General features: G+C 47.5%; 1 protein-coding gene across 2 annotated transcripts in view; it reads right to left on the minus strand.

Moving 5' to 3' along the window:
• The window catches only part of USP25 (ubiquitin specific peptidase 25), a 1,331,637-nt gene that overhangs the window by 590,644 nt on the left and 714,111 nt on the right, over positions 1 to 26,882 (minus strand). For both annotated transcript variants that reach the window (XM_069636412.1, XM_069636413.1), the window contains exon 8: positions 23,612 to 23,688. In XM_069636412.1, coding sequence (XP_069492513.1) covers positions 23,612 to 23,688 — 77 coding nt within the window. The remainder of the gene's footprint in view (positions 1 to 23,611; positions 23,689 to 26,882) is intronic.

Here is a 26,882-nt window from a genome sequence, read left to right on the forward strand (position 1 = left end):
TTTTAAACAACAGGCCCACGCCTTAAAAGGAGGGGTTCACTTGGTCTCTAGTGGCCAACAAACAGGCCAGGATAGGCACAGATGTAGGAAAGGTCATTGTTCCTGTGGAAAGCTGCTCAAGACAAGTAAGTATTTTTCGAGGGGATTGGGTCCTCCGACGTATTCCTCATCTATGACAGTAATCACCGCAGCTGTGCTGCTTCGGAAAATCTTTCGGCGTCTGCGTCCTGCGTCAATGACTTCGATATGCATTCCACGAGGGCCTCCGTCGAGCCGACGTCACCGGATGTTATAAGAAGGACGCACGACGCCCGTAACCTCAGTTCCGTTTTTTCCGCAAACGTGTTCGCTTCAGAGATCTCAGCGCGCCTCGATTCTACCGAATTCTGTTCTTTCAGTTCTTCGAACCTGTTTCTTCATTGAATATTGTATTTCGTCTTCGGCTTCTTCCACCCCGCGGTCCGGGTTTAAGAAGTGTCGGGTGTGCGGATCCAAGATGTCGCTGACGGACACGCACAACGCTTGCCTCTGGTGCCTCGGGGAGGACCATGATGCGGATGACTGTCGATTGCCAATCGCTAACATCGAAGGCCTTGCGGTAGCGTAAGAAGGAGCTGTTGGTCGGTAAGGTGGCTAAGCCCCGGAAGTCGCGTTCCACGGGTCTTTCGACGGATGATTCGAGGAAGGACTCTCTGCATCGTCGTCGTGAGCTCGGGGGTTCTCGGTCTGGGAGTCGGTCCCGCCATTCCTCTGCCTCTTCAAGGCACTCCAGGAAGTGCCGTCACAGGTCGCCTTCCCCGCCCTCGTCTGAGAACTCCACCCATCGACGGGTTGCTTGTCCCAACAAGCATTCCACCCCTGAGGAATGGGATTCCTTCCGAAAGGAGATGTTGGTGATTTTTCAATCGCAGGGCTCCGGTCCGTCCGCGCTGTCTGAGGACGCCGGCCTTGGCCGTACTAGAGACACTGCTTGTCTGCCTTTGGGATCAAGCAGTCGTCGCGACAACCGAGCGCCTTCGAGGTCCCGGTCGGACAAGGTTGGTCACTCTAGGGATGCCCGTTCCAGGTCCCGGTCCTCGACGCCCTCGAGACCGTGAGAAGCTGTGAAGTCTTCGAAGAAGACATTGACGCCTATAGCGCCGAGGTCGTCGACGGACTCTCTCGAGGCTCTGCCTACGAGGAGGTCGTCAACGCCATCGGCACCCAAGCTGTCGAGAGACACGCTCGGGGCTCCGCCCTCGAGGCCTGTGTCGATGCTGTCGAAGCTGTCAGCGCCACACTCGACGTCGATTCCGTCGACTCCCTTGATGGCTTTCCAGGTGGCTTTGTCAGAGGTTCCCCGTGGTACGGTGGAACCCCCCAGAAAGGCTCTGGCCAAGGCTAAACATGTCTTTGTTCCTTTTTCTGTACCCTCCTTCCGGCCTCTGGATTATATTTCTGAGGTGGATGAGGGATCTGAGGAAGGTGAGGTTCCTGCAGAGGTTCCTGATGACCTCCTCTCTGGTCATAGCCAACTTGAGGGCCTGCGTCAGTTGTTGCACGACGCTAGTGGTCTAGACACCTCTTCGGATGTGGAGTTTGGTAGGCCTAAGCCTGGCACGCATGCCGAGTCCTCATATCGGCGCCTGATGTTGAGGGTCACGGATTACCTGGGGTGGTCTGCCCCCCCTGGGGATTTTCAGCAGGTTGACCTGACTGATATCCTCGACCACATTCCATATGGCCTTGCAGAGAAGGGTGGCTGCGGCTTGAACTTCTCCGGAGAGTCTCCCGGCAGTGAGCAAGTCCTTGCCGAAGAAAATCGCCCAGCCAGTGGTGACCCCTGCTACTTGACCACACACCCCAATCCGGAGAGTTTGGTGGTACAGGCGGCTACGACCCCCGCAAAGCAGGCGTCATACCCTACCATCCCTCCTGATAGGGATGACTAACGTTTTGACGGCTGGGTGAAGAAGGCGTTTTCTTCTGGGGGTATGGCGCTTAGGGCTGCCAACTTCGTTTGTGCCTCGTCTCGTTTCACGCACACTCTGTGGAACTGTATCTCCTTAGCGGCTGATCATATTCCCGAAGGGGAGGAACGGGATGGTTTTCTTGCTATAGTGCAGGATGGCAAGGACGCCATGTGGGAGTCCGTTCAGTCGGGTCTGGACATGGTTGATTGTGTCAGCCGGTCCAAGGCGGCGAGCACCGTAATACGCAGGTTTGTGTGGGTGCAGAAGACGGGGTTTGCTCCTGATGTGCAAGCTCGACTCCTCAACATGCCCTTTGATGGTGAACATATTTTTGGCAGCAAGGCTAACGAGAGCCTTGAGAGGTTGCAGACCTCTAAAGCTGCAGCAAAGTCGTTGGGCGCTGCAGTTCGCCAACCTCCACCTTTTCGTCCTAGGGGACAACAATGGAGGGGAGGTTCCTTTCGATATTACTCGTCCTTTAGTAAATCTAGAGGAGCTGCTAGTCAAAGGGGCCACCGTAGGAGTGCCAGAGGTGGAAAACAGGGTACTCGAGGTGCCAAGGCCGCTCGGGGAGTTGTCTCTTTGCCCTCAGGCACTGCTGCAGCCGCTTCTGCTCAGTCATGAGGCCATGTCCCATGGTTCGCCGGTTGGGGGAAGGCTGGCGCAGCATCTTGTAGAGTGGCGTGCCAATAATTCAGATGTGTGAGTTCTGGAGATCATAGCCCACGGCTACTGTCTTCCTTTCCGGCAGAGGCCTCACGACAATCTCTCTTTGAAGAGTCCGGATCCGCTCCTTGCGCAGGAAATTCAATCCCTGCTGGAGAAAGGCGCCATAGAACTGGCGCCCGTAGCGGAGAGGAAAAAGGGATGGTATTCCCCTTATTTTTTGATTTCGAAGAAAGACGGGGGATTGAGACCCATCATGGACTTGCGCGGTTTGAACAAACTCCTCAGGAAGGACAAGTTCAAGATGGTTACTCTTTCTCAAGTCCTCCAGGCCTTTCAACTTCAGGACTGGTTGGTATCTCTCGACCTCAAGGACGCTTATTTTCATGTGCCGATCCATCCAAAGCACAAGAAATACCTGAGGTTTGCGGATGGCGACTCGCACTTTCAGTTTTGGGTCCTGCGTTCAGATTGACCTCCGCCCCGAGGGTCTTCACCAAGCTCATGGTGGTGGTGGCAGCGTATCTCGGGAAAGGGGGGAATTCACGTCTACCCCTACCTGGACGATTGGTTGATCAGGGTGTGCTCACCTGAGCAGGTCCTGGATCATCTGTCCGTCACCTGCCACTCCCTTCACAAGCTGGGCTTCTCCCTCAACTTAAAGAAGCCCCACTTGACGCCAACACAGCGGCTCCAGTACATCGGAGCAGTGCTCGACACATCCCTGGGGCAGTGTTTCCCTCCCCAGGTGAGCGCTCTTCACATTCAGCAGAGGGTGCACAAGTTTCAACTTGCCCAGATGCTCACAGCGTTCGAGTTCTTGAGGTTGCTCGTTCTCATGGCATCCTGCATTCTTCTGGTGCCAGAGGCCAGGTTGCGGATGAGATCTCTGCAATGGGCCCTCAAGCTCCAGTGGTCACAGTCCTCCGGCAGGATGTCGGACCCCGTTCAGGTGCCGCCCTCGGTCGCCCATGACCTTCTGTGGTGGGCCGTTGAAGGCAATCTGATGAGGGGGGGGGGCTCCATTTTGGCTGCCCTGGCCGGAGGGGACGATCGCGACGGACGCATCCTCACGGGATGGGGAACTCATGCCAACGAGTTGCCATGTCAGCGGTCGTTGGTCTCCGTCGGAGTCCAGACTCCATATAAATCTGTTGGAGCTGCGGGCCGTCAGACTTGCCCTGAAGGCTTTCTGCCGACTGTGCGAGGGAAGAATGTCCTGATTCTGATGGACAACACAGTGGCCATGCACTACCTCAACAAAAAGGGGGGGGGGCAGGGTCACTTCCTCTGTGCAGGGAGGCGATGCAGCTCGGGTTCTGGGCCTCCAGCAGGAAGTTTCAATCTCGGCAGTTCATCTGGCCGGGGACTAAAACGAGACGGTGGACGCTCTGAGCAGGCAGAGCACGATCTCTTACGAGTGGGAGCTGGCTCAGGAGATTCTCCTGGAGATCTTCGTCCTTTGGGGGATCTCTCAAGTGGATCTCTTCGCCTCCAGTGTCAAACGGAAGTGCAAAAGGTTCTGCTTGCGGGAATTTCCTCCAAAAGGAGCCTTTGGAGACTCTTTCGTGGAGTGGTCCTTCCCACTGCTGTACGAGTTTCCTCCAGTCCCCGTCATCCCGCAAGTGCTGCGGAGGCTACGGAGGTTCGGTTCCCGGATGATCCTCATTGCTCCGGCATGGGCCCGGAGGACATGGTACCCGGACCTTCTCGGCTTGTCCATCTGCCCTCCACGTCATCTTCCCTACCGAGACGATCTGCTCTCATGGGAGGGGGGTCAGGTTCTCCATCCAGAGGTCAGGTCCTTCAACCTTCATGCTTGGCTTCTGAAAGGTTAAGGTACAAGGATTGGGACCTCCCTGAAGACGTGATGGAGGTGTTGTTTTCGGCAAGACAGCCGGCGACTAAGTCCCTGTACCGTTGCCGTTGGAGAAAGTTCTGCGACTGGTGCAGGGTTCAGAATGTGGATCCTTTTTCATGCGACATTCCTGTGGTTCTGACGTTTTTGCTTTCATTGGCCCACAGGAGCCTGCAAGTGGGTACTATTAAAGGATACCTGGCGGCGCTGTCTAATTTTAAAGGCTCGTCTAAGGAGTGTTCCTATTTCAAAATTCCTTTAATTTCTCAGTTTCTCAAAGGACTTGCGCCGTCACCTTTCCAGGTGCTCAGTTGGGATTTGAACCTTGTTCTGAAATTCCTTATGGGTGCTCCATTTGAGCCTTTAGTGTCCTTTGAGGCTGTTAACCCTTAAAACTGTGTTTTTAGTTGCGGTCACTTCCGCTTGCAGAGTGAGTGAGTGAGTGAGTTACAGGCACTTTCAGTTAAGCCACCCTTCACTGTGTTTCATAAGGACAGGGTTGTCCTTAGAGTTCGTCCTTCCTTTCTTCCAAAGGTGGTGTCGGAATTTAATTTAAGCCAGAAGGTTGTTCTTCCAGCATTTTATCCTCCTCCACATCCTGGTAAGGAAGAGGAGATGCGCCATAGGTTGTATCCTAGGAGAGCCTTAAGTTTCTACATTTCACGCATGTTCCAGGTCAGAGTGGTAACATTTTCGATGGGATGGTCCGACGACGTATTCCATATTGCTCCCTCCCTACCTGCCCCGCTACAGAATTTCTTATGCAATTGCAGATTACGTTTCCGTAAGGCTTTCTGTGGTCATACTGGCAGTGGTTTGGTGCCACACGTTCTGCGGAAAAAAACTGCAACTGAGGCTACGGGCGTTGTGCGTCCTACTTATAACATCCGGTGACGTCGGCTCGACAGAGGCCCTCGAGGACGGCGTATCGACGTCATTGATGCAGGACGCAGAAAGATTTTCCGAAGCAGCACAGCTGTGGTGATTACCGTCATATGGAATACGTCGTCGGACCATCCTATCGAAAGAACGTTACCAGGTAAGAAAGTAACTTGTTCTACTTTAAAGTTGTAGAAGGGTACCAGGGACTTCAGAGAAGACACCCTGGAAGGATTCCAGCAGTCGGCCTGGGTGAACTGGATGACGGGGCTCCCAATCATATTAATTACTCCAAATCTTCACAGGAATCACAAAAGGCATAAGGTAAGTAATACCCCAGCCAACACAGTACCTCAGCACAGAAGAGTTTGCAGCAGGATGTCCTCCGGATCTTCAGCCAAAAACCCGGTCTATGAATTCCTTGTTGTGAAGACAAGACACTGGAAGGGATTTTGCAGCTGGGCTCCTTGGGGAAGATTCCATGCAAGGGTTCCTGTGCAGCTGGGTGCAGTTCTGTGGTTTTGGCACCCTTTTTTTCAGGAGCAAGGAGAAGACTGAATATTGCTGGTCGGATTCTCGTTGCTAATCTGATACATCATTCTGGTGAGGGGACTTCAAGTATTCAAATCAAGGCTCTGAAGATCCAGCAGGATGCCACCAAAATTTCAGCGCAATTCAGACTTCGGAAGACCATGCACTGCCTAATGGCTCAAGGTAACTATTGGGGCTTTGCAGCCGAGCAAGGTCGCAGCAAGCCAAGGGATGGCTCAAAATGCAGGTCTTCCTGACTAGTGGATCTCACTAGCCTCTAGTGGAATAGGAAGGTAGGGGTCATCACGTTCGGGACCCCCAGGTTGATTGGAAGGAAGGGCAATAGCAGGCTTCGGTTACACAGCAGGCTCTCCGGTCCCTGGAAATCGCAACAGACATCGTTTCTTACAACAAGGGTGGTCTAGCTGTCCAATCAGGACAGCCAGCCCTCCACTGGGAGTGGATTCCTTTCAGGCAAGGTGAAAGCCAAATGGCTGCAGAGTTCTGGACTCCTCTCTAGTTTCCTGCCTTCTCAGACACTCTGGAGCCTTGGTGGGGAATTCAAAGGATTCCTGCTTAAGACAAAAATTCCACATGCGGTCATTCCCACCTAGAATGGCAGGGGACGACCTCAAACAGCAAGCATACACAATATGGCGAACAAAGAAGGGGCCCTCGATTTTAGCAAAATGGTGGCCCTGCAGTGCATTACCGAGGCTGAATTAACAGCCTGCGAGTTATGAAGAGTAAATGTCATAAAAGTAGTTACACTGCCACCAGCCATTCCTGTAAACTTGCAATTGTAACAAAAATATTACCAGGTAAGTAAGAAAGGCAATACATTGTTTTGCCCCCAGCACTCCACATAAGGCGGGGTGTGCTGGCTCACTTATATAAAATGTAAAGGGGATGCAAATCCCTCTTTACTACTTGGGAACAGTAGTTCACCCAAGTACATGAAAGAGAAATAAACAGGGGAGCCCAAAGGGGCAACCCAGCCTAAGCCCAAATGTTGTAGGAAACTATAACTTCAACCATACACTGTGGAGAGAACGGTCACCCATTAAAAAAAAAAAAAAAGAGTTAAACTCTAGGTGTGAGGGGGGAAAAAGATTCCCCTTCACATAGGGACAAGGTCTAATAGTTACCAAGTCCAAGCTAAATTTTGTAGGGTTGACACAGGTCAGTAAGATTTATCATAAATATGAAAATCTTACCTAACAGGTGGCAAGAGGAAAAGCGGGTCTCCATTATGTACTGCACCTTGAGAGAGGAATTAAAAAAACCCTGGCAGTTATTGTGGACAGGAGATCCTCCTGCAAGGCCTTGATTAGTTTAGTAATGCAGTTAGACTTTAGGCTTGGTGGGGTCAGGTCAGTGGGTAGGAGGGGAGCCCCAATTAAGTGACCAGTGCCACGGGGGAAAGATCTAAGGATAGTTGGGCAATAGGGATCAACTGTCCCTGAAACATTTGAAGAAGGTAGTAGAAGAGTATGAACCCTTTAAATCAGTAACGCATCATACTCAGGTTGGGATGCAGAACAACTCCTACACCAAATAATAAGACCAAATCAGGAAGTTGGCAAAGAGTATCCAACTGTTTTATTTTTAATTGTCTAAACTGACATCAACAGAAGTTGCACAGCATGATCAACGAATTAATAAAAACAGTTCTTTTATAGCAAAAATACGTCTTACGTGATGTCATACTGCATGGCAAACTAAGAAAACCTATGGGGGAGTTGTGATAGGACTTAGGAGAACTGTCATGATGCCTACCCCGGGCATCGGGACCAGGCCCATCAGTCCCAGGAGCAGGCATCCAGATGCTTTGAAAAAGCCCAGCAGCCCCAGCTAGGGGCTATCTGGGTACAGTCCTGGCGCCATAGGCACCAGGCTCATAGAAGGGGTCAGTCCTGGCACCATAGGCGCCATGCTCATATGCTTACACTTACCTCATGCAGACCATGCTGCTAAGATTCCAAGCCAACGTGAAGCCTGAAGGGGACTACTTTACTTCAAGGACTATTTTCTTTCTTGGGTGTGGTCTTGGGGGAACTTCTTACCTGGGACTACTTTGAAGGCTATTTAAACCACGCCCGAAGAGCAGCACACGCTTCGCGTTATTCTGCATCCTGCAGCGTAACGCTCACCGTGCCTGCAAGTCAGCATTCAGCCTTCTGCCATGCCCGCCTCGAGTCTGGAGCTCCTAGAGAAAAGGGGAAGAAGGAGGAAAGGTTAGAACAAGAACATTACTTCTATTCCTCAGCTGATTCCGGATCCATCGCGCCTTCAAACAAGGAAAGAGACGTTAATTTGATACGCGTCACATTGCCCGCTGTAGCACCGCGCTATACTCACCAGCCTTCGCAGCACCTCCACGATCCGCCGCAGTCTCCATCACATCTTCGCCAAACTCCAGTACCTAAGGGGGACAAAAGAACAGCAAGGTGAACCGAGAGAATAAACAAAGGCAATCTCTGTTACCACCATAGACTTACCCGATTTTACCGCCGGAGGCATTATTCATCTCCACGGTCCGGCGCAGCCTCCATCTCATCTTCGCCGAACTCCGGCACCTAAGGGGGACAAAAGAACGGCAAGGTGAGCCGAGAGAATAAACAAAGGCAATCTCTGTTACCACCATAGACTTAACTGATTTTACCGCCAGAGGCATTATTCATCAAGACGTCATAATTTATCACGCCGCACCTGTAATAAGAGGGAAAGCAACAGATTAAACACAGGTATCATTTACCGGACAGTGTTGGGTAATACAGAGACTCTTACCTGAACGCTACCAGCTGCCACGAGGCAATCTTCTCTTGGGTCAAGCTGCAAGACAAAAAGAATCGGACAAGAGTGAATATCGGACATTTTGAACTCTTACGAACTATATACTTACGGTTCCTCGCCAGGGACCTCAGAGTCAATATTTGTCTAGAACGCTCCCAATTCCTTCGGACCAGTGAAGTAACTGGTTATCTACGCGCCCCTGCATTCCACGCAGGATGGAGAGCTTGTCTTTTAAAAACATAAGGTGAGACTATGAAAGGAGATATCGGAGGTGATTAGTGGGCAGAACAGTGGGGTGTTATCACTCAAATCCACGGGTGGCTAATTCCCTTTCTCCACTTTCAGGAAAATACTTCTACGGGTCAAGCAGACGAAATGAGGCGGGCCAGTCCAGTCTGTCATCTCTGCACTACGCGTCACGTTGGTGGAGACCGCAACTGTCCAGTTCCGATCAACGCCCCTGTGAGAGCCAGGTGAGCGTAACAGGAACATCCAAGTATACTTCCTTTAAGGGATCTGGTTGTGATTGGGTCTCTACAGTCAGGTGGACAACTTATGCCCACCCGTAGTGCAAATCATCATTAGTTACTAAATTCACAGTACACCATTGGCTATCAAACTATAAGGCCCTTCTACAATTGGTTAGCATGCTTGTACCGTTCTGGAACATTTGATTCACTAGCAGCACGTAAGCTGGTAGCCCAGGTGCCAGTCGGTGGACTTGACCTTGTTTCCTCACCCAATTAGCCCAATATCGCTCATGCCGTCTGCCATCCAGATTCTTTGAACTTGTCCTTGCAAAGTATCGCTGCTGCTCAGAATAAAGGCATAAAAGCACACTATCGTAGTTCAGGTCTGTACGCCCAACTCCTATTTCCATCCTGAACACACATGACAGGCGACCGTATTTCGGCCCGTTTTGTAGCATTTAATGGTCTTCAATTAATAAATCTGGCACTCATGGTGTTCTTTCTTGCACCTTAACATGGGCGGACTGAGCTCCTCATGTTCACTGTTCTTCAAGGATAGATAACCGGTTCTTGGCCGCTCCATCCTTTGCCACCAGGCCAGACAGCTATTTCAGACCTTTCCTCGATCTTCAGCTGTTTTCTTACTGCGACACAGCTTTCCGATCCTTCTTTCTTCACGGGTCTAAGCTTAATAAATATGTGACACCGATGTCCAGATTCTATATAATGTCGGCAACGCCATCAGTCTATTCACTGCGTATAGCCAGCCTTCATGATTACTTAATCTACTTGCGTTGCTGCATCTGTTACAGTTATAAAATGGCTTGCATTTTCTGCAGTGCTCTTCACACGTGTAATCTTCATTCTACATATGAACGTTTACTTGATTCATTACTTCGTCATCACATTCTATAAGGTCCATGCATCATCATCTTCGCCCATTCTTCTCAGCGCGTCACCCTCATTTCTTGTGATGTCACCAGCCTCTTTTCCTCATCTTCATGTTCCTTCAGGGATCTCCTCTAAGAGATTGTCACCTATGCGGGGGTAAATCATAAAGGGTCTCCTCTTCTCGAGGACTCTCAGTGGAATTGGCACAATCACTGGTGTCGTGCATGTCGCGATTTCTGGTTTCCAACATATGGGAAGAATAGGCGCGGGGCTTCCTGCAGAGGCATTCAGCTGCTCCTCTGGTTGATTCATCGACCGCTCTCATCAGTCTTCACATCTTGGTATCCTCTCTTGAAGAAGTGCTTCTTTGGAGTCCAGATCTTCACTACTCCCTTCAGTGATGCTGCTGATTTTACATGTTCATCAACACTCCAGATCATATAGCTGCACTGTCCATTCAGATTACAGTAAACCCATCTTCTCATATACTTCTTGTAATTTCTTGGATGCAGGAACTTCATTCCCTCAGGTGCTACAATGTTGGGCTCTATATATTTTCTGATCTCTTCATCTGTCAATTGCTTGGGTCCAAACCCGGACTTGACATCGATCATGATTTTCATTCCTACTGCCTTCTTTGCCATCTTCTTACACTGTGTGATTATTATCCCGATTACACAGAATCCAAACATTATCACCAATACTGACACAAGAAGCTTGAAGATGATCACCAAGATAGACGCAAACCAGCTACCTGCATTATCTTCGGTCTCATCTTCCATTTTGTTGTGAAGATTTGTTAGCAACCTTCTCTTTCAAGGTCCCATTCCCGTAAGCGTAGGAAGGTATGAACGTGCAACATGATGGCCCTATTTTGGCGCAAATTCCTCCAACCATTGCTGTGATCATATCAAGGACATAGCTGTACTGGAGGGTCATCAATCTTATTGCCCTCAATTCTTCTTTGATAGCATTGAATCCCTTTATGGTAGTGTTGATTGTCTGCAGGAGCTCCCATCGAGTGATCTGTAACCACTCCACATTTGCTATCGTCTGGATCCCAGGCATAAAGATAGTCATGAAGATTGAAGCAGTCTTGCTGAACAGTCTGTGCTTGTATGGAATAGCATCAAAAGCTTCTATTGATTTAGCTGAGAAATGGTTCTCCCTCATTGTTCGATTGATTAATTCAAGTGCTCTTCTCCTCCTCAAAAATTTGCATCTGCTTTTGGAAACTCTCCAATGTTCAGGTCACTCTTCCGAATCACTAATGCTGGAGCATGGACAAGCACTAAGGAACACGTTCCTCCCCAATCCTTGGGCAGTTTCATGTAAGCTCTGGACCTAAAAGCCCAATATAAAACCATAAGGACAGCTGTCCCTGCTTCCATACTGGAGATATTAACTATAGTCTTGGAACCTATGTCATCTCCCACACGCCTTCTTCCTTTTCGTTGAACACAGTGTCGCATTCACCAGCGGAATTGCAAAGATTGGTCCCGATTCATCTTCTACTCATGTCAGCAGCTTGGCATGTTCGGTCCATGACTTCAAACACCCATCATTTACCTTTTGTACTTCCCACACATATTCTTGTTTCCATAGATGAGCTATACAGGCCATCAATCCTTCTTCCCATCCTTTCTTGGACTTCACTAGTCCATAGACTAGCATCTGAGTTCTTTCCCAGCATCCAGGCGTCCAAGCTATCTCTGCATTATCAGGACAGTCCATTCTCTTAATTTGTTATGACCACTTCATCCTGTCCTGCCCTAGGGTACGTGAGCATCGTACAGGCTCCTTTTCCATCTGTGTAGTCTTGATATAATCATTCTGGAATGGAAATTATTTCGATCTCCATCGTAGAGTGACCCAATGTCCTTGGAATTGTCCTCGAGTCAGGCATGCAGCAAGGTGGACAAGACATCTGGCATCGTACTCTGGTATTTCTCTGCAAATGAAAGTCCAGGCAGCACTCCTGGAATAAGGTACGAGAGCGCAAACGTAGCAACCCTCAGATGTTCTCTCTCCCACATTTTTCATGTGTTCGTACCACATGTTAGAACCAAAGTGTGCTGTACTATCTAGATGTGTGTTGATCCCATCATTTTCTTCTTTTGCACTTCTCTTGTATCTCCCTCTGAAAATGTTAGCCGCCCATGGAAATTCTAAAGAAGCATTACGATGAGGTGAGAACACAAAAGGTTCCGGCTTATTGTTAATGGGCAAATCTACAAGAGTTCCTGGAGTAGCAAGAACCAAAAGGGATTTCTGCCTTTTGTGGATCAAAAGTATAAAAAAGGTCAATCATGACAAACAAAAAGACACAAAGCATAACTGTGCATATGTATATTGCAAACCAAAATAATAATCCCCACCATTTATGCCACTCTGGAATTTCTTGAGCTTGCTCATTCTCTGAAATTGTGTTAACTTCAACGTTTCTCATCTTTGCTACAGTTTAAGGAAGGAAAGACACTTTACTCCGGTAACTGTAAATGATTAAAGTCAGCCAAACATTCTGGGTACTGTTCACGTTTCCAATTTTTAACCAAATGTTGCAGTTTAGGCATCATCGTGATACATCAGCATTTCTCTAAAGTTCATTTTCAAAGATTCCTGTGGCTCAGGCAAAAAAGTTGCATGCCTGCTATAATATCTATAAGGAGTGTCCAAGGGGAGCCACAGTCCAAATGCATATCTGCATTTAGCAATCAGTTTGTAGCCTTATCGTCATCACTTGTCATCGATCGAGTCTGCACTAGGGATATAACGGTATACCGTTAAAGATACCGTGAACCACTTAATTGAACAATAATAACCGTCATTGTTTATACCGTTCATACCGTTAAGTGTGCTTTTCAATATGATTTGGAAAGGCTGCAGTAAGCAATTGCTGCGCAGTCTTGGTTTTGCACTGTTGGATGTGCCTCTGCCAAGTAGTTTCAGTTGGAGCAGTTTTTAATGCCATTCCATAAACCACACGTGCCTTACACAAAATCAATATGTTAGCAATAGGAAGAATAGATACAGTGCCAAGAAGGAAAAGGGTTTACTTTGGGGTGGCGGCTTTGGGGTTTATATATTTATAATGGATAATGTTCTCTAAACATATGGCGATGGGGGATTTCCCTGGTTCTATCATTGAATTTACATATAATAAGTCACACTGCGAAATTCACTCATCTCTGTGGGTATTCCCTGCTGCCATACCAAAGCGTAACATGTCAGTGATTACTGAACACCTTTTGGCCCGCAAGTAAACTAAAGGCTGTAACGTAAAGAGAGAGTGCGTGTGTGTGTGTCTAATCAGGACATTCCATCAGAACTTCCCAACCAAACCTGGGCCAGACAGAAGGAACACCATGGGAGGGGCCTTAGGGGGGAGTGCTGTCACGACCCTTGCCCAAAACCCTCTCTGGCAAACCCATTGGCCAGGTGAAGTCAGGACTCCGGCCTCTAGAGCCTGGCATCCTCTTCAAAGCCCTCATGGTGCCAGTCCTGGCGCCATCACCAGGTTCATACACCATGAAAAACAATTTGTGTGTATGTGCACAAGTTATACTACCATCTGCCTCCATTGATCTGTGGCATGCAGGTTATCAAGATGGCAACATGTTCATCTTCACTAGTAACCAGTGGGGAAGCAAAAAGCCTAAATGACCACTTAAGACAAGCTATTCAGTTTGCTTTGCCAGTTGCAGCAGGCCTCCACCCCACCCCCTCCTCTCCACACGTGTGTGTGTTTGGTGGAAGCAAGGCATTTCAGTGGAAAGTATGTTGAAAAGCCCAATTCTGGCCCTGGGTGCCTGGTTTTGTTTGTGATGATACATCTGTCAATTTATGACCTTTTAGAAAATATTTGTTAAGATCAGTTAACTCCACCTGCTATACCGCGATAACCATGATAAACCGTCATTTGGCAAGAAGGTTATCGTACCGTCATAAAACGAATACCGTGACACCCCTAGTCTGCACACGCTAAAATTATTCTTCTTCGCTTGCTTCTGGATCGATGGCTGGGGGTGCTGCGGTCTCCCCTGGTGTATAGCTTAACATTGTTCAGGTGAAACCACGCCCGTCTGTCTTGAACCTTTACTGAAATACTTGTGTATAGGTGCGTTATAAATGCCATATCATATATCATATCAAGCTTCTACTGGGATACTGCATAGTATCGTCGCTGGGTTAGGAACTAAAGGAAACTGCATCTACAATCTGGTTAATCGGTCTCATGTCCTGTATGAATCTCCATGACCCTCCCTTTGATTTTTTCAGAGGATACACTGCGGTGTTGCACGATGATTCAGATGGTACCAGAATACCTTATTCCATCAGTGCTGAAATAGTCTTAAAGATGCCCACAACCGCCTCTTGAGACATTGGATACGGTCTTGCTCGAGGTAAAAATCGCTCTTGGTTTCAGCTTTATTTTAACTTTCCATACCCCTTTCAACAGACCTACGTCATAAAGGCCTGTAGTCCATAAGGCGCTTCGTACTTTCTCAGAGTCTTTGTCAAAAAATGCTGGGCGCAACCGCATTATCAACATTTGCTGTGGGATCTCCCTTTTCTCTATTCTAATCCAATATGTGATGCTCATAAAGAACACTACTTCATCATCTGTTGGATCATCTCTAAACATGTCATCGTCAGGGACGTCAGTCAACCTACACCCTTCTTCAATAGCTATCACGGTTCTCCATGATCTGCCCGTGTCATCTGTTCCTTCAAGCATTGCCATTTCCCCTCGTACTATGGCTGCATCCAATTCTATTGAGATAGTCTGGCACCCCCTCTTCGTCCATGGGTATCTGTGGTTTGAACAAGAATTTGTCAGGTATTCTCATAGTCTTCCCTACTAAACCAGGTAGCCATGTCAACAGAATGCTCACCCCATAAAGAAAAACCTCTGGCTCTATTGGGACACCTCGCAGAGCCACTTGCCCTGTGAATGCCAATGTAAATTCTCCCACATTAATGTAATGTATTCCAGGAGTGGAACACACTATCCCTTCGTCAGTAAAAGAAATCACCCTGTGTTACGCTCACCTGGCTCCCACAGAGGCGTCGATCTGGACTGGACTGCTGCGGTCTCCACCAATGTGACGCGTAGGGCCGAGATGACGGACTGGACTGGCCCACCGAGCTTCGTTTGCTTGGCCCGTAGGAATATTCTTCTGATGATTTGAAAAGATGAGCTCTCCATCCTGCATTGAGCGCAGGGGCGCGTAGATAACCAGTTGCTTTACTGGCTCGAAGGAATTGGTGAGTTCCAGGACAATATTGACTCCGATATTCCCGGCAAGACGCCATAAGTATGTAGTTCGTAAGAGTTCAAATGCCTGGCTTTCACTATTGTCCGATTCCTTGCAGGTTGCAGTCTGACCCTACTGAAGAGTTCCTCGTGGCAACCGGTAATGTTCTGGTAAGGATTTGTATTATCCAACACAGTTCGATAAAATAATGTCCATATGTAACCTGTTGCTTTCTCCCTTATTCAGGCGCTGAGAGAAAGTATGAAGTCTCGGGGAATAATGCCTCCGGCGGTAAAATCAGGTAAGTCTTTTGTGGTGAGGAGGGTTCCCCTTGTTAGTCCCTTGTTTCACCTTGCTGTCCTTTTGTTTCCCCTTACGGGCCAGGGTTCGGCTAGGATGCAGTGGAAGCTGCGCCGACCCGTGAAGAAGAATAGTACCCCCAGTGGTAAAATCAGCTAAGTCTATGGGGGGTATTCCTCTGTGTATTCCCTTGGCTCACCTAGCGGTTCTTGTCTTCTCCTTAGGTGCCAGAGTGCGGCCGGAACATGCAGGAGGATGCGGTGAAATGTGAAGATGCTGCGAAAGCCGGTGAGTTCAGCGCGGCGCTGCATCAGGCGAGGCAACGCGCATACAATAACTTCTTTCTTCCAACTCGAAGGCGCGATGGATCGGGAATTCAGGTAAGGATCAAAGGTATTGCTCTTGTTCTAACCTTTTCTCCTCCTTTCTCCCTTTTTCTAGGAGCTCCAAACTCGAGGCGGGCGTGGCAGAAGACTGGATGCAGACTTGCAGGCACGGTGAGCGTTATGCTGCTGGATGCAGAATAACGCAAAGTGTGTGCTGCTCTTCGGGCATGGTTTAAATAGCCTCCAAAGTAGTCCCAGGTAAGTATTCCTCCCCAGCCCCACCCGAGTAAAAAAAATAGTCCCTTCCAAGCCTCGTTTGGCTTTGAGCTCTTGCAGCATGGTCTGCATCAGGTAAGTTTTAATCTATGAGCCTGGCGCCAATGGCGCCAGGACTGACTCTCCATATGAGCCTGGCGCCACAGGCGCCAGGACTGCACCCAAATAGCCCCTAGCGGGGGTTGTTGGGCTTGCTTGGGGTAACTTGATGCCTACTTCCGGGGTTGCTGGACTTGGTCTGGGTCCCCGGTGGTAGGCATCGTGACAGCCTATTGCGTTTTCTCATTAACTCTCCGCCCAAAATGTTAACTGGCGTCTGATGGGAATACAACAATGGAACAGACATGTCACGTTCTCCTATAGAGACTGGTAATTCATCAGTAAAAGGAACACGACTTGTAGCTCCAGAGAACCCTTGAGCATTCATGGCATTTCCCCAACATTGGATATTTTCCCTCTCATATACATGAGCGAGTAGCCCCAGTGTCCACTAATAATGAAGAAAATGTGCCTCCTATAGTCACATCGACCCTTGGTTCCTTCTTTGGGGTCTGGTGTCACTGGTAGTACTGAACACATCAATTCGCCCTGTGAGCCGTCCTATTGTGGATACATGCATACCCCTGTACCAGTTCAAGGATTTCCTCCCACCACAGTGACACCCCCTATTCTAGGTGCCAGTAACTGTCCCGTGTTTGCCTTCTGCTGTATTTGCATAGGGGTGTGCTGTGATTGCCCTTGCGGGCTATTCACTTTTAGTTGCTGAGATTGCTGTGCCTGTTGCATTTGTGCCATCTGCGTCTGATACATTGTCTGATCTTGGGCAGATCCTTCCCTAGCTTGTGAGCTATATGCTGGAGGATAAGCTGCACTCCCCCTTGAAAATTGACTATTCTGTTACATACCCTTGGCTCCTGCATACATGCGCAATGTGGCTTGTCATCCTACAAGTCCAACATAAAGGAGGAGCCATTCTAACTAGACCCCCTTGGTTGTACACGCCTTGCGCATTCCGATTCTCTTCTGTGTGTTTTGAAACCCACCTTGGTTGTTTTGGAATACACCCCTTCCTCTATATCCCATGCCTCTACCTCGTGGTACAAACCCATTCCCTCCTTGGTCCATCGGCACTGATTATTCGCCTGCGATGTACCCGCTCCTCGTCCTTCTAAGCTCATCGATGCCGCCACTTCTATGCCATACTTTGACAATTTCTTCAGAGCTAGTTTAGCTTCCTCAAGTTTCCTAGCCTATTCCCTCTTCTTGTTTTTCTCCTGCAAAAGCCGACAGTGATGCACTATTGTCAACTGTATTTCTGCCCATGGCTTTGCTTCCATTCCTGCTTGCTTTTTCATTTGCCTCTGTACCTGCTCAGGCAACCCTTAACATAAAATGTAGTAAAATCCGACGGTTCCCTTGTTTCAAGAGTCCAGCGCTCTTGACTGTCCTGAATGTAATCAAGAAGATCATCTTTAATTTTACGTGTCATGATTGCACCCATGTCTGACGTGTCAGTATAGTGTACCCTGAGAGCCCTCCAGACATCTGCTCTACAATTATTAAACAGCACTCCATCATGCACTGTGTTCTGGGCTGTCACACTCAAATAGCCTGCTCTTCCATATGTCATCAGCTCTTTCCACAGAAATGGCTGCTAAGAGACCCTTAATGTCCCCTATGGCTAGCCTGTTTACTCCTGTCATTTTTTCCAATTCATAAATCCATTTTCCTGAACCCGATGTCAAACTCGGGAGCTTGCATCTTAAATTGTCCGTACTCATCTGCGGCCATGGAACATACTGTGGGCTTGCTACCCCTTTTTCCAATAAGGGAAACTGCGTAAACCCTAACCCGCAATCCGCTACCATCATCTGCCTATCCATAGTAGGGACGATGGTTCCGAATGCCTCCTCCGTGGCAATGATCTTAACCTGCTCATATATGGCAGCGATTCTCCCTCTCTATACGATTGTCCTTTGGGACGCTCTAGGTATGCTATGGGATCTGGCGTTCTATCCTTTGGTTATACTAGATCAGACCATCTTACTTCATTGTCCGCCTGCAGGCTTCCCTCAGGGGCACATGAACCTCCTCCTCCCCACAGAAGGATTCTCTTTCTTCATCTGACATATCTAGTCCCCAACTAGTGTGACTCTCGTCCCCTTCACCCTTGTCTAAGGTCAGTCTACTTAAGGATAAGCCTGTGTGCTAGAGGCTGAACGGATGTTCCTCTTCGCTTCATGGTTGGAAGACCAGTGTTTGATCTCCATTCGCTCGGCTTCCTGATTTGCTACCTTCCCTTAATTCCTGATAGGCTTTATCGATCCAGTCTTCAATACTTCCTATATCAAAGTTCTCTTCTAAGGCTACTCTAGATGGAGGAACTCCTGTATACTGCCCCATTGTATTCCTGGACTTGGTTCCATCAGCTTCTTTTGAATGCGGTAAATGTCATTCTCCCTCTGTCTTCTCTTTAGTTTTAGTTCATCTAGTTCTCTTCTCTTTCTCGCCTCCCATCGAACTCTCTCCTCTTCCTGCCTTATCTAATCTCTCCTTGCCCCTGGTCTCCTTTCTTCCTCTTCCTTTAGTCTCTGTATTAGTTTGTCCTTTAATCTCTGTGCTTCCTCCTCTCCTCTTTTCCTTTCTTGCCTATCCCATTCTTCTATTGCACTCTGCCTGTTGCCATGCTCCCTTTGCTCCTCCGCCCTTTCTTCTTTCTTTTGTTGCTCCTCCTGATACATCTGTTCTCGCCGCTGACTGCTTTATTTTATGCTTATTTTCTCGTTCCCTGTCTTTTCTATCCTGTTCATCCTGATCTGCTCTTTGCCTTACTTCCTCAATGCTTTTTCTGTCTAGCTTGATCAATATCTGTCCTCCCTTCCATTCATTCTGTACGAGCGTTAACTCGTCAGCTTTATCCTTCTCTCCTTTCCATCTCTTAATCTCTCATTCCATCTGTCGATATATTCCATTGCTCATTTTTCTCCCCTTTGTCCTGCAAGATCTTAAAGATCTCCTCTTTTCTCTTACTCCCCTCTGGACTATCGTCACTGCTATAAGCAGGCAGTTCGTATATTGTACTATACCGAGTCGCTGATTTCAGTTCCTTTAAAAGGATACAATCGCATTTCTTCTGTACTTTCACCTTTTACATAAAAACCTCAGTGATCACCTTTACTATCTGCCCCTATTAATACCCTGAATTACAGAGCTTAGATTGTCATATGTGGACCAGTTCTCGGCGTGGCCTAGTTTACTCAGATTGCAGTGCGAGACAACCTCTTCTAAAACCACTTGGGTTAGGCCTCTTGGGCCTCCTTATCTCTATCTCTTTTTACACAAAATAAATCTCAGGTTACTTCTCGTTACTTTTTAAATTATCACAACCCCATCCCCTTTAATTTGCCATTCCCCTTAGTCTACTCACCATTCGCTCGTTCGGCTCAAAGCCCTCTGTAACGTAGCCTCCTCCAATCGACTGTCAGGATTCCAGGGTATACTAAAAGGTTTTCACATAAGGGCATTCATTGTAAGGGTCGTCCTTTTAGAAATACATCTACAAGTACATGTTTGATACACTCTGAGAGGAGGAAGTACAGGGGTGGTGATTTGTAGGAGGTTGAAGTTGTATGGGTTATGGTTTGAAAAAAAAGAAACTTTCCCTTAATGAAGTTCTCAGGAGGCCTCTGTTTCCCCAAGGCAAGATGGAGTCTCAACAGCAGCAGTGATTGGAGGAGACTGGCAGTGAGATAGTTTGGAATTCTATTTAGAATTCTAAACTGCCTTTCATTCAAGTAATCAGAGAAGCAGGTCGCTGTTTCATTGCTCAGCAGAGTTTTTTGAAGTAAAGTTAAGAAGTTCTATTTAAAGATTATCTACAGTTGAGATATTAGAAACTTTGAAGCAGAAGAAGAAATCTGCAGTTTTGAGAGCTGAAGAAGAAAAATAATTCGGGAACAGATGAAGCAAGATAAGTGCAGGCGAATAATAAGGAAGAAAACTGAAAACTAACTACAATTTGTATTTAGTATCTTTAATTGCATTTAAGCGTGCAGTTCAAGAACACGTTAGAGTCAAGTTTGTAAAACTGAAATTAATAGAAGTCAGAATGCCAAGGTGTTCGAGGCAGCATTGAAACTGGCATTTGTTTTCTGAAAAGTGCGCGTGTAAATTTTGTGCACAGGATTTTTCTGTGCCTGATCATTTTGCTCGGGTTTACTAATTCTAACATTTTTATAAAGGCGTGCGGTCCAATATGTTGTGTGCTTGGTGTGAGGTAAATTACTAACCTTTCTTCGTAAAACTCATTCTAATGTAAATATTTGCTAATAGTTAAACTTTCCAATCTTTTTCTCACTTGTTGCGTTGGGTTTGAGTGGTTTTGAGTAAAGGACCTACATATTTTGGGAGCATACGCGGAAGTCTTTCAGCTGCGTATTCCGTCCGATTATTTTGTAACAACGGTTCGGCTTCCGTGTTGTGTCTTCCAAGCTGCCATTTCTTCAAGACTGTCTCACGGAGCAGTTCTCTGTGGATTTACAGAACAAATTAAATTTGAATAAAGACAACTTTAGAGAGAAGGCAACGAAATTCAGAGGAGGTTTTAAAGGCAAGCAAATCTCCTCAACTCTGAAAAAGAAAAGCGATATATTTAATTTGTATTTATTCCGGCGTCAATAAAAGCAGGAAGTAAGCAGCGCAGAAAGCAGGAAAAGCAGTTCAAAGATGGACTCAAGTTTTGAGCAATAAATAAATATCCTTGGAAACTTTCACAGCAAAAAAGGATTGATTATTACTAACTAAGTCTCTTTTGAACTCTCATTGACTTAAGGAAAAGCCTAAAATGAGAGTCATTGGAAAAAAAAAGAAGCTTCAGGGCAACCAAGGTCTTCTTCACCCACAGTTCTCAAGTTATTTTTAAAACTTTTGTATCTGACTCAAGACGAAAGAGTCAAGCTTAGCAGTCCAAGAGTAAATCAGAAGCGGAGGAAGCTGTGAAGATCTCTGTTATTTTATCCAAATTCCCCTTTCCCCTTGGGTTTGCCCGTTAGGTAGTCATTTCAGATAAGAGACTATAGGACAGGCAGACGGGGGGGGGGGGGGAGACTCGGGGTCTTGGGTGCCAGCATCACTCCAGCAGGAAGTTTCTACAGGACCTGACATTAACCACTTTCACCTTCGGTCCGCAAAGCGCCTGTGGAAACCAGGTAGGGATTTCGTCAAAGAGCGACCCTGCCGTCTCGATATTACTTGCAAGTTTTCTATTCGGCCGCTCTCCACAGGAAACCCCACGATCTTCCGCCTACATGGTGGAGGATGTCCAATCGTCCGAAGCTCTGGAGTCGAACAGGTCGATGCGTCTTCTTTACAACCATCCGACAATGCTACCACGTGAAACCTTAGGGGACGTTTAAATCACTAACATGTCATACTCAGGATGTGATGCAGAATAACTCTTACACCAAATAACAAGACTGACTCAGGAAGTTGGCAAAGAGTCTCCCCGACTGTTTTATTTTCAATTGTCTAAAACAGGCCAATACAATGGACACCAATAGACGTCGCACAGCATGATCTCAACGCATTTAATAAAAACTGTCTTTTATAGCAAAACCCTGTCATACGTTATGTCATACTACGTGGCAAACTAAGAAATCCAACGGGGAGTTGTGATAGGACTATGGGGAACATCTAAGTATACTTTCTTTAAGGGATTGGGTTGTGATTGGGTCTCTAGAGTCCGGTGGACAACTTATGCCCACATCTAGTGCAAGTTATCTTCATCAGTTACTAGATACACGGTACACCATCGGCTATCAAACTATAAGGCCCTTCATTATATGGCCCTCTACTATTGGTTGGCACACTTGTACCCTTCTGGGACATTCGATTCACTAGCAGCACATAAACTGGTAGCCCAGGTGCCAGTGGGTGAACTGGACTTGTCTCTGCACCCAATTAGTCCAACGTCTCTCATCGCTCATGTCATCTGCCATCCAGATTGTCTTTGAACTTGCCCTTGCAGTATCACTGCTCCCGAGAATAAAAGGGAGTATAGGCACTCTCTTATCGTAGTTCAGGTCTGTAAGCCCAACTCCTATTTCCATCCCGGACTCACATGACAGGAGACTCTATTGTGGCCTGTTTTGCAGCATTTAATGGTCTTGAAATAAATTTGGCACTCATGGTGTTCTTTCTTGCACCTTAACAAGGGCTGATTCCGCTTCTCACGTTCACTATTCAAGGATAACCGGTTCTTGGCCACTGCATCCTTTGACACCAGGCCAGACACCTATTTCAGACCTTTCCTCGATCTTCAGCTGCTTTCTTACTGCGACACAGCTTGGTTTTGTGAATCTGTGCTTGAAGCCTGCGGAAGGGCACCTCAGCTCTTTTGGAACATTGTTTTGTGAACCAGTACTTTAAGCTTCGGCAAGTGAATCCTAAGTTCTAAAGGAACATTTGAAACCTAAAATTGTTGGAACTGTATCCTGAACTTGCAAAGGGAGCTAGAGGCTGCTCCAGACTTTCTTTTGAACACTATTTGAGTTTCAATAACCCTAAACTACATTTCTGTATTAGACGTTAGGACAAGCATAGGTTTTGACACAAGACTTGATTTGGACATATGGACATACACTTTCCTTATTTTTTTTTTAGGTAGGGCAAGGTAGGCATTACACACATCCCGATACTTAATAACGATTCCATTGTTGAATTCACACACTGTTGTCCGTCTCATCTTTTTATACCATGCCTGTCTCACTAGCCAAATGATGTTCTCTGACAATTGTTTGAGAATGATTTTGCCAACCCTGACAGCCATCGTAGGCTTTCAATAAGGTTGAGATATTAGAAAAAGATAAGGGTGGACTAAGGGGATTTGAAAAAGGCAGGCAACAAGTGATCTATGCGATACAAGGGTGGCTAGTCTAGGAGAGGAGGACATGAATGGGGACAGATTTAGTATTTTAGAGGTTCCTCAATAGCGTTGCCAACCCAGAAAATAAGGGAAATGGAAGGTTCTTTCTTGTGTATCGTATATTTTCCAATTGCTATGTGATCTTTTCAACTTGCTTCAAGCTCAACCGCTAACCACTTATCAGTCCTCTGGCAGACAGTACATCACTCTGCAGGGTTTCAAAGTCCAACAGGAGTTCACTATGTCCTGAAAGGGAAATAACTGGAAATGGAGAACAATAAAACAGTCCCCTTTGAGCACAACATTAAGGTAAAACAAGAAGGTAAAAGTGGAAAACAGGTTAGAATTACAGATACTCCCTAAAAAAAAAAAAGGTGTTATGGGCTCCTCTGTTCTACGTCAAGCCCTTTAATTAGGAGAAAAGCCATTTTCTGGAAAAGACAAACTTAAATGCAAGTATATGCTAGCTATTTCAGCACTTCTTACCTCTCTTCCTCTGCTTTGATTTGGAAGGCATCCTCTAACCAGTCGAGTAATTTGTGTGTGAATTCGCTGACGTCTTGCTAATGGAAAGAACAGACCAATAGATGCACATTATTTTAATAAACAAATTCAGTAGCAGTAGATTAATGCAAATACAACCATTTACAACATATTTTAGCTAGATATCTAATGAACATTACAGCACAGAGGTATGTCATTAAGCAGCAGAAGGAAAACATGCTTGTCAAATTAAACTTTTCCTGGGCATGGTATAACCTGCAAAGACGCATCTTCTGCAGCAACTATCAGCAAAGTCTAAGACAACTCATGTTTTAACAGCTTTTGTTCAGAAGAACAAGTTACTTTCTTACCTGGTAACGTTCTTCGATGGGATGGTCGGACAACGTTTTCCATATCTATGACAGGTAATCATCACAGCTGTGCTGCTTCGGAAAATTTTCTGCGTCTGCGTCCTGCGTCGATGACGTTGATACACTGTCCTCGAGGGCCTCCATTGAGCCGACGTCACCGGATGTTATAAGTAGGACGCACGCCGCCTGTAGCCTCAGTTGTAGTTTTTGGCACCAATCTTCTGCCAGTATGACCACAGAAAGCCTTGCGGAAACGTAAGCTGCAATAGCATAAGAAATTCTGTAGCGGGGCAGGCTGGGAGGGTACGATATGGAATACGTCGTCGGACCATCCCATCGAAAGAACGTTACCAGGTAAGAAAGGAACTTGTTGTTCGAGGGGATTGGGTCCTCCGACGTATTCCATATCTATGACAGACTCCCAAAGCAGTACCAACGTATGGAGGAGGGAAAAGAATTTAGAAATTTAGAATGCCCAATCAAATTGCAGAATAGAGGACCACCTTGCCAAAGGCCAGATCCTGCCCATGGATAGAATCTAGGGACTAGTGTCTTACAAAAGTATGGACCGAAGCCCATGTGGCTGATTCACAGATGTTACGAATAGGAACACCCCTCTGCAGGGCAGTAGAGGCAGCCACAACCCTAGTAGAATGGGCCCGTAAGCCTACCGGAGGGTCCTTACCCGCCAAGCGGTAACATTCAGAAATTGCCAAGATAATCCATCTAGACAAAGTCTGCTTAGTAACAGCTTGTCCCAAACGCCTTCCAGCGTATCCTATAAAGAGCTGATCGTCCACTCTGACCTAGGACATGCATGAGATGTAGAAACTTAAAGCTCTCCTAGGATCCAACCTATGGAGCCTCTCCTCTTCCTTACCAGGATGCAGAGGAGGATAAATGACCTTCTGGCTTAAATGAAATTCCGACACCACTTTCACAAGAAAGGAAGGACGAACCCTAAGGACAACCGTGCCCTTATGAAACACTGTGAAGGGTGGCTTAACAGAAAGTGCCTGCAACTCACTCACTCTGCGAGTGGAAGTAACCGCAACTAAAAATACAGTTTTTTGGGATAACAGTCTTAAAGGACAAGAATGTAAAGGCTCAAATTGAGAACCCATTAGGAATATTAGAACCAGGTTCAAATCCCAACTGAGCCTCTGGAAAGGTGACGGTGGAAACACATTAGTGAGCCCCTTCAGAAACTGAGAAATTAAAGGAATTTTAAAATAAGAACACTCCTCAGACGAGCGCTTAAATATAGACAGCGCCGCCAGGTAACCTTTAATGGTACCCACTTGCCGGCCCTTGTGGGCTAAAGAAAGTAAAAAGAACAGAACCACAGGAATGTCACTTGAAAAAGGATCCACATTCTGAACCCTGCACCAGTCGCAGAGCTTTCCCCAACGGCAACGGTACAGGGACTTTGTTGCAGGCCGTCTGGCCGAGAGCAACACCTCCATCACGTCTCCAAGAAGGTCCCAATCCTTATACCTCAACCTTTCAGAAGCCAAGCGTGAAGGTTGAGGGACCTGACCTCTGGATGGAGAAACTGAACCCCCTCCCGTGAGAGCAGATCGTCTCGGTAGGGAAGACGGCATGGAGGGCAGATGGACAAGTCTAGAAGGTCCGGGTACCACGTTCTCCGGGCCCATGCCGGAGCAATGAGAATCATCCGGGAACCGAACCTCCGTAACCTCTGCAGGACTTGCGGAATGACGGGGACTGGAGGAAACGCTTACAGCAGTGGGAAGGACCACTCCACCACAAACGTGTCCCCTGAGGCTCCTCTTGGAGGAAATTCCCGCAAGCAGAACCTTTCGCACTACCGGTTGACACTGGTAGCGAAGAGATCCACTTGTGGGGTCCCCCAAAGGGCGAAGATCTCCAGGAGAATCTCCTGAGGCAGCTCCCACTCGTGAGAGATCATGCTCTGCCTGCTCAGAGCATCCACCGTCTCGTTTTCGTCTCCGGCCAGATGAACTGCCGAGATCGAAATTTCCTGCTGGATGGCCCAGAACCAGAGCTGCATCGCTTCTCTGCACAGAGGAAGTGACCCTGCCCTCTTTTTGTTGAGGTAGTGCATGGCCACTGTGTTGTCCGTCAGAATCAAGACATTCTTCCCTCGCACAGTCGACAGAAAAGCCTTCAGGGCAAGCCTGACGGCCCTCTGCTCCAACAGATTGATATGGAGTCTGGACTCCAACTGAGACCAACAACCGCTGACTGTCAACTTGTTGGCATGAGCTCCCCATCCCGTGAGGGATGCGTCCGTCAAGATCGTCACCTCCGGCCAGGGTAGCCAAAATGGAGCCCCCTTCATCAGATTGCCTTCGACGGCCCACCACAGAAGGTCCTGGGCGACCGAGGGCGGTACCTGAACGGGGTCCGACATCCTGCCGGAGGACTGTGACCACTGCATCTTGAGAGCCCACTGCAAAGATCTCATCCACAGTCGTGCCTATGGCAACAGAAGAATGCACAATGCCGTGAGAACGAGCAACCTCAAGAACTTGAACGCCGGGAGACACTGGGCATGTTGAAACTTGTGTACCATCTGCAGAATGTGATGAGCCCTCACCTGGGGAGGGAAACACTGCCCCAGGGATGTGTCGAGCACTGCCCCGATGTACTGGAGCCGCTGGGTTGGCGTCAAGTGGGACTTCTTTAAGTTGAGGGAGAAGCCCAGCCTGTGAAGGGAGTGGCAGGTGACAGATGATCCAGGACTAGCCCCGGAGAGCGCGCCCTGATCAACCAATCGTCCAGGTAGGGGTAGACGTGAATCCCCCTTTCCTGAGATACGCTACCACCACCACCATGAGCTTGGTGAAAACACTTGGGCGGAGGTCTATCCGAACGGCAGGACCCGAAACTAAAAGTGCGAGTCGCCAACCGTGAAC

Source organism: Ambystoma mexicanum, chromosome 7p (assembly GCF_040938575.1).
Source record: "Ambystoma mexicanum isolate Mex_15411 chromosome 7p, UKY_AmexF1_1, whole genome shotgun sequence".
NCBI lineage: Eukaryota > Metazoa > Chordata > Amphibia > Caudata > Ambystomatidae > Ambystoma > Ambystoma mexicanum.